This window comes from Prosopis cineraria, unplaced genomic scaffold (assembly GCF_029017545.1).
Source record: "Prosopis cineraria cultivar Desert tree isolate PC_DT_omini unplaced genomic scaffold, ASM2901754v1 PC2, whole genome shotgun sequence".
Taxonomy (NCBI): Eukaryota; Viridiplantae; Streptophyta; class Magnoliopsida; order Fabales; family Fabaceae; genus Prosopis; species Prosopis cineraria.
In genome coordinates, this window is record NW_026555333.1 from 4,622,380 (window position 1) to 4,630,094 (window position 7,715).

The following is a 7,715-nucleotide window of genomic DNA, read 5'->3' on the forward strand; positions in this document are numbered from 1 at the left end:
GTACTTAGATACCTTATCTTATACATTGTATAAATTTTAATAATGAGTTGCATTATTTATGACTTGTGAAAAATGCAGCCTTTTATAGATTTTTTTTCCTACACTTATATGCATTCATTATTTTTTGGTTGCCCACAATTATTTTCTTGTTAGAGACGATTTTGTTCAAGGCAATTGGGTAATGAATGTAGGCATCTCTCTAAATTCACATACTTGAGCAGATGAGTTTAAGCTCTTTTTTTTTTTTTGGGTTGGGGGGGGGGGTTTCTTTATACATTTATTATGTGATTTCCCTATCTCTTTTCTGACTCTTATTATCTCCCTCCCCCGACCTTTGGATTCATTCATGTTTAATTTGTGTTAATTTCTAGTAATATTAATTGTAATAGTTTAAATTGGACTGCCCATACAAAGTGCTTTCTCTCTCTGACTCGTAATGAATCAGAAAACCCCTAACATGATGTTTGTTCATATGATACTTTAAGTGTGTTTTACTCGCTATTTTCTTTTTTGATTTCTCTCTTGATCCCATTTTAGAACTAAAAATAGAATAACTCCCCCTGTAAATACATAGGGCCAGGTCAAAAGAGGCAAAATAAATAAAAAAAAAACACATAATTCAATAATGAACAGGAATTGAACGGTGACATTTGGTTTTATTTTTATGCTATAATGACTCTATTCTTATCATATTTGATCAGCTTCTTGTTTCAAATCTCAATATTGCATATGAGAGCTTGAATCGTTGCTTAAGATATTGGGTGATGGGAAAGTTTCACAAGAATTAAGACAAATAAAAAAAGATTAATAGAAGTAATTACTACTTGCATATTATTTATTAAACAAAAATTTTAAATTAGCAATGTAATTCAGATTTATTTCTTTATTAGATATGAGCTTATCCCTATCAGTTACACCAACCTTTCGTAATCAACATATCCATTTTTTAAGTAGATGTACGAAGAGTTGGTTAAAAAAAAAAAAAAGTAGATGTACAAAGAAAGCGTGATACGTTTGGTAAATTATTTTTACGTACTGCCATGATCTCCCAGGTTGTAACTTTCATCTTTAATTTATGGCTCTGGGATTGTTCCTAGGGCCACATGACTCCTCAAATGGATTCTTAAACTTTGATGGGACCAAATATGGCAAGAAGTCCATGTCACAACTGTTATCTAAAATAAAGCAAAGCAGTTGGACAAATGGACAAGTCATGGGACATCGCTGATGGCTATAACTGAATTAGGTAAGATTCCCTTAGCCGCCGCTTTTTGGTGCCTCTATGATTCATATGTTTTATTCGCTTGATATTTAACCAAATATTATTGTAAGCGCCCACACAGAGACATAAAATTCCCATAGAGCGATGATCCCTGGAGATACAGCAGAAATCTAATTTCCTTTTTCCCCCCTAACCAACATTTCATCCGTCCCTCCAAATAACCTTGAAGCGAATCTATTCTACTTCTGTCTCTCCGCTGATCGGAACCATAAGATTGCAACATAAATAACAAGTTGATTCTCCCATTAATTATACACAGCACTATCCTTTCCAAATCAAAGATAGAAACCAAAGAAAATACTGGTCTATATATGTAACATTATGAGACAGATTGGCAACCATTTTTAAAACATCAACATTCTTAATCAGCACAAAGAAATGACATTCAAAGCCCACCTCCAGGTGATGTATAGAACAGTCAGGGCTCGTCTAGTTGGTCCTGCAGGAACTCAAATAAATATAACTGTTACTCACGGCGGAACAAATGAGATGGAACAAAAGATGATGCAATGGGTTCTAAACTAGCGACACTTACCTGAACATCTGAAGTCCAAAGAGTGAGGTTGTCCCTTAAAAGTTGCATTATAAGCGTGCTGTCTTTGTAGGATTCTTCTCCCAAGGTATCCAGCTCAGCAATTGCTTCCTCAAAAGCCTTTCATAAACCAAAATTAAAATCTTTTTAGAGAACTTAACAATGAACAAGGATGTTGACCAAAAGAAAAGAAAGGGCATGTTCTTTTTGTCTCTGCTGCATCCATCATTCAAGCAAAAACGAACTTAACTGGAAATAAATATTACATGTCAAGAGATGAACAAGGACAGGTGTGTGAATATGAGAATAGGCAGTAAGAAAATAACGACCCCATGTCTTCTATAAATCAAAGGCAAAGCATTATTAACTTGAACCTAAAGCCTAACAGAACATATCCCTTTCTTGAAATTAATCAAAGGACAAATACACCAGACTACATGAGAAAAAAATTACAAGGCAACTGACAATCAATTTAATGTAGCACATTGGCATGATTCTTACTGAGCAACATGAGCGAAACTAGAAGCAGCCAAATGTGCAAGTTCAATTGCTGAATAAGTAAACCATGGAAAGCGAAGTCCTAAGCCACGTATTATGTGTGCATATTAAGGTAAGAAGTAAGAACTTTGGTTTATCCTACAATGGTTTCTGGTCCAAAAATGCATGTAAATCATCTATAGCTTCATCATATTTAGAGAAAACATTACCTAAAGGACTCCAAAGAATAGCTATTGACAACCATTTTACCCATCTCATAACAAACCACAATGTTGATCCACGTCAAAGAACTGTGGCTCATTAGTCAACCGTGACTCCAAAAGCCAAACAAACTACATTATCATTCCTTAGTCCTTACTGGAAGAAACTGCTAAAAAGTGTTAATCAAGTTGGATGTTAACCTATCTAGTTTCTACATTGAACATACATGGCATTTATTTTAGTTAAGAAGCAATGCATACAAAGTCCAACCCATTAGGAAATACTTTCCCTACATCAAGAAGGGGTGCCCTGACAAAAGTTGGTCTACAAGTCATGTAGAGGTCCTTCCCCAGCTAAGGAAGGATGCGTCTTGCTAAAAATACTATCAAGTGGGTGCCTCTTCTAAGCTACCTAGCTCTAATTAACAGTCTGTGCCTCCTGTTAAAGTTAAACCTACTTCCAGTAGCAGGGAGTGCTTTCTCTTAAGTAGGCGCTCAGTTCAAGCACTACCCCCAGTTAAAAGAAGCATATTTGATAGGGAAATCATGCTCCCCCTCCACACAAACAATCAGCAAAATCATTCCTTGAACAGTAATATTTCACAAAACGTGTTTGCTTGCAAAGGTTGACAAGGAAACCTTTGCGCTTGCCTAAGAACAACTTTAGACCTTGCTTAGTTCAAGCAAACGCAATGCCAGTGGCTTTCCCCCAACACTTTGTCACCTATGATATGACATCTGATCCCTCTGTAACCCCTTTAGAGTATCTAATGAAGTCATCCCTTGGACTACGCTACTGAAATTAACATGTCGTATGAAGTTGAGGGAAAATAGTGAGATAAGAACATCCCCTCCCTCATAGGGAATGCTACCCTCAAAAAAAATCATTTTTCAATTAAGTTGACTCTATCTTGGTGGAAGCAACGCTTTTAGGGTAGGTCTTGTACAAGCCAAGAGCCACTTAATGCCACGCTTGCACAAATTTGGGAGTGTAATAAAGGAGTATCTTCATCCCCCTTGGCTCGAGGTCAATCATTGGAAATGATTTGGTAAGATGAAGTGAAAGAGACTTCATGCTGCACACACGGTCCCTAGAGTAAGAGCTTGGCCCTTGATAATTAGATAGCAGTTCTAACCAGAGTTTGTTCCCTCCCCCTAACTTTACCCTTCTTGAGTAGGCACCAGCTATTTAACATAACACAAGATAAATAAAATTAAGACTGCAGTTTCTTCTCAACTTAATTTTATGGGTGAGCTAACACAGGTGCACTTGAAAGAGTTAGCACGAAACGACGCATACCTGTTTCGCCATACCACATGCCTTATCAGACTGATTGAGAATTTCGTAGTAGAAAACGGAGAAGTTGAGCGCCAGACCCAATCTTATTGGGTGAGTAGGAGGGAGATCCGCAAAAGCAATGTCCTTGACAATACAAAATACCAAGAAGCACGGTGTCAGAACACTCAACTCCAACTGGATTTGAAATGGACAAGAAATGTAGACATATAATTCTGTTTGAAATCAAATTGAAAAATACTGCTCCCAAATTTGATAACCAGTAACTTCGAAGCAGTTGTGCGGAAAATAATTCCAAAAGCAAGGGAAAATAATATCGGAGACCAATTAAACTCACTAATCACGATTAAATAACAGGTTCAAAAGCTTAATTTTGAGTGGCAAACAAAGTAAGACAGGAATTGAGTTTCAATCCCCAAAACCATGATAAGAAAATTCTATGAAGCCGGTAAGAATGTTCTTAGCCTCAGATCAGATCCTTCAGAGGTGAAATATCTAGATATAAAAAGGTAAAATAAGCTACCTGGGCAGCCTTGTAAGACATCATAGTATCCTCAGCAGCAGCCTTCCGTTCATCCCCAATCTTAAACTCAGCCAAATACCTATGATAATCTCCTTTCATTTTCAAATAAAAGACCTTCGACTCACTGGCTGAAGCAGATGGAATTAGATTCGAATCTAACAGCTTCAAAATACTTGCACACACCTCCGTCAACTCGGATTCGACCCGGGATCTATAATCCTTGACTAAAACAACATGCTCATCGTTTTTGCGACCCTCCTCCTTCTGCTCGATGGAGGAGACAATCCGCCAGGCGGCACGGAGCGAGCCGATCACATTCTTGTAGGCAACGGAGAGGAGATTTCTCTCTTCGACGGTGAGCTCGGAGGCGGGAGTAGAGCCCACAACGAGCTTCTGCATGAACTGAACCATCTCCTCGTACCTCTCGGCCTGCTCGGCGAGCTTGGCCAGGTACACGTACTGGTCTCTAGTTAGGTTTTCTGGGACCGCAGACGCCATTTTCACAAGCAGACCCACAGGACCAACAGAGAGAGGTGAAGAGAAGCCGAAAATTAGACAGGGAATGTACTTGGGGAGGTTAAATATAAGAGAATGCGAATACAAATCTCTTGAGTTGTGATTTTTGTGACTGGGTGAGCTGGCGGCCGTAGATCATGACGATGACGACAGCCACAACCAGGACGCCTCCCGCTAAGGTTGATTGACTTGTTCGTACTTTGTTTTTTGGTCGTAAAAAATGCGTGCCTTATTTACTTCTGTATTTGAATTTTTTGGGGTTAATTAATTTGTAAGATATTTTTTTTATTCAGGATTATTTTAAAATAAAAGATATTCACTTTTTTTAAAAGAGTTTAGCCGAGCATTTAGTACTCCAGTATTCACGCCCCACTCTGTCATTATGGTGCCTTGTATTATTTCGGCATCTCATTGATTTTTTAAGAAGAACTCTCAAACTTGATTCAAGTTCTTGACTTATTTTTTAATTTAGTCGCACGAGTTCATCTTCAAGATTTTGAATTTGCTGTGTTTTTTCTTTTTTTGGGCCGAAGTGAATTTGCTGTCCATGGCATGACGAGCTGGTGGAATAAAAACTCAATGTGAGTTATCTGGGGAATTGGGCTGAACAAGACATTGGGCGGCCCAAGATTGCAAGCTTTCATGGCCACGTATATGGTCTTGCCATCCATCCACGTGGCCGAACACTTTTGTGGCTCCGTGATTTACGAGATCCGTCACTCTTTTTTCTGCTATTAAAAAAAACGTGTGCTTCCCAAATGGCCTCGTTCGAAGTAGCAGAGAGTACGGACTAGGGAGCCAGACGAGGTGGGGAGGCCTCACATGTTAGGCCATGTTAGAATTTTTTTGTTTTGGCCTGAAGTCATATTAGAATGAGAGCTCTTGCCTCTTTTATATTTATAACTGGTTTGTTTCCAGGTCCTATGAAAGGTTTTATTGAATTTTATTAGAAGTTATATGCTTCACTTGCGGTTATGAATAACGTGGCTTCTTTTTATACTGGTGAGAAGGATCCACCAATCCAGTATTCTTGACGAAAGCTCATTCCCCCCCCCCCCGGCACAGTGTTGACTAAAACTTTGATATGAGGTTCATCATTTTATTGGATGCAACACGCACTCACGCATGTATGTGCACGACTGCGTGCGTGCGTGTCGTTGGGTGTTTAGCTCTGCTGGTTGTTCAGTGAAAGCACGTGTCTGTTGAAAGCATAATCCAAAGAAAAGTCTGGGGCATGGGTTCTCCCCTGGTGGAGAACCATCCTGATCCCTCTCGCCCTCACAATGTAGAGGTGAGACCCACAGAGAAGCCTGGTCCCAAAATCTGTGCCTCGTCTTCCTCCCTTCCCTCTTCTAGTTTTTTTGGGGTAAAAATATCCGCGTCTCTTCAAAATTCAAACTGTCAGCTGCGAGAGAAAAAATACCCAAAAAAGAAGGAGAAGAAAAAAATGAATAGTGCTGGCCGGAAAAGAAAATGCAATGTATCAATCTAATGGTTCGTTGCGCACGCTGACCTCAGCACGGTCATGTTGTAAATGTTTTAGGAGGAGTTGGATTTTATTTGTTCGATTGAGTAAATCATGAAAGTTCCATTGGGCAGCAAAATAAACGAGAACAGGATTAAAAATAAAATACACTGTTTTGGACTTGAAATATGCTGAAAATAAGTTGTTATATTTAACAATGTTCAAGTCAAGTCCCTTGAAGTTAAAGGCAGTCGGCTCGCTCTCATTCGAAAAGAAAATAGGTTGGCCGCTGGAGGCTGGAGCTACATGCGCAAGACGCATGACAGACTTGCGGATGGAACATGCTTTGCTCACTGGTTAGTCAGACTCAGATACGAGTAGCTTTTAAATTTTTTCTAGTAAACGCTTTTATCTCCAAAATGCCCCCGGTACATAAAAAAATTTACTTGACTTCTTCTACCTATTTAATTTAGTTCATTTCCTATTAAGAGAGTCAACTGTATTTTAAACAGGAGTACATTTTAAAATACCAGAATATTTAAAAGACATTAACTATTTGCATTGATTCCTGTAAGCTAGTTAAAAACACCTTATAATAATGATGAACCAAAGTTTTCCCAACAATCTCAGGTGTAAATGAACTAAAATAGTTTTTTAAAATTTTAAACCAGCTGGCCTCTTAGTGCAATAATAAAAAAAAACACTTTTAGATTAATTAGTTCATGCATGATAATAAATGCGAGCATCAGAGCACTCAATATTCCTTTGAACGAGAGTTTTTTTAATTAATAAAAAGAAATTGCTTAACGCTATTCAAAATTTCCCGTGCTTTGCAAAACCCAGACTTAATATATATACTAGGAGTGAACTCGCTCTCAAGCTATTCAATCTAAATCTTCCTTTTCGTGACTTGAATTAAAAAAAAAAAAAACAAATGCCTAATGCTCCCGGAAAAAACTAATCACTCGCAATCGGGGTTCGGGTTGGTAGTGTTGTGTCTAAGCCATCGAGTCTTCACGTGTAAATCCTACTTGGTTGGCTTGTCTATGCGGAAGGAATGGCTAGAGACAAAACTTGTATTTAACGCCACAACACCACAATAATTTATTCCCCCTGAAAATACAAGAGGCGCGTGCACACGATGCCGGAGCGAAAAAATTATTTGCCCTAAAATCCAATAAATTTTTTTTTGCCTTCATCTTTTAACTGTCAAAAAGTATTGTTCCCCTGCCCGTGTTGCTAATCTTTTTTTTTTTAACCAAATTTTACTGACCATATACTCTCTCCCTTAAAAAAAAAGACATAATTTTTAACGTGAGATGCTAAAAATATAAGATATCTTTAATTTTTTAATATGTAATTATTGTTTTTTTTTGAAAGTACCCATAATACAAAAGAGAAA

The 7,715-nt window shown here is 38.1% G+C and overlaps 1 protein-coding gene across 1 annotated transcript; it reads right to left on the reverse strand.

Annotated features, from left to right (window-relative positions):
- Positions 1 to 1,504: 1,504 nt before the first annotated feature.
- Positions 1,505 to 4,935, reverse strand: LOC129303158 (14-3-3-like protein B). Its single transcript, XM_054942266.1, has 4 exons — positions 4,333 to 4,935; positions 3,813 to 3,935; positions 1,818 to 1,934; positions 1,505 to 1,721 (listed from the first exon to the last, which is right to left on the reverse strand). Exons 1-4 carry the CDS (start codon positions 4,828 to 4,830, stop codon positions 1,701 to 1,703), a joined length of 759 nt encoding a protein of 252 aa, XP_054798241.1. The 5' UTR covers positions 4,831 to 4,935; the 3' UTR covers positions 1,505 to 1,700.
- Positions 4,936 to 7,715: the final 2,780 nt, after the last annotated feature.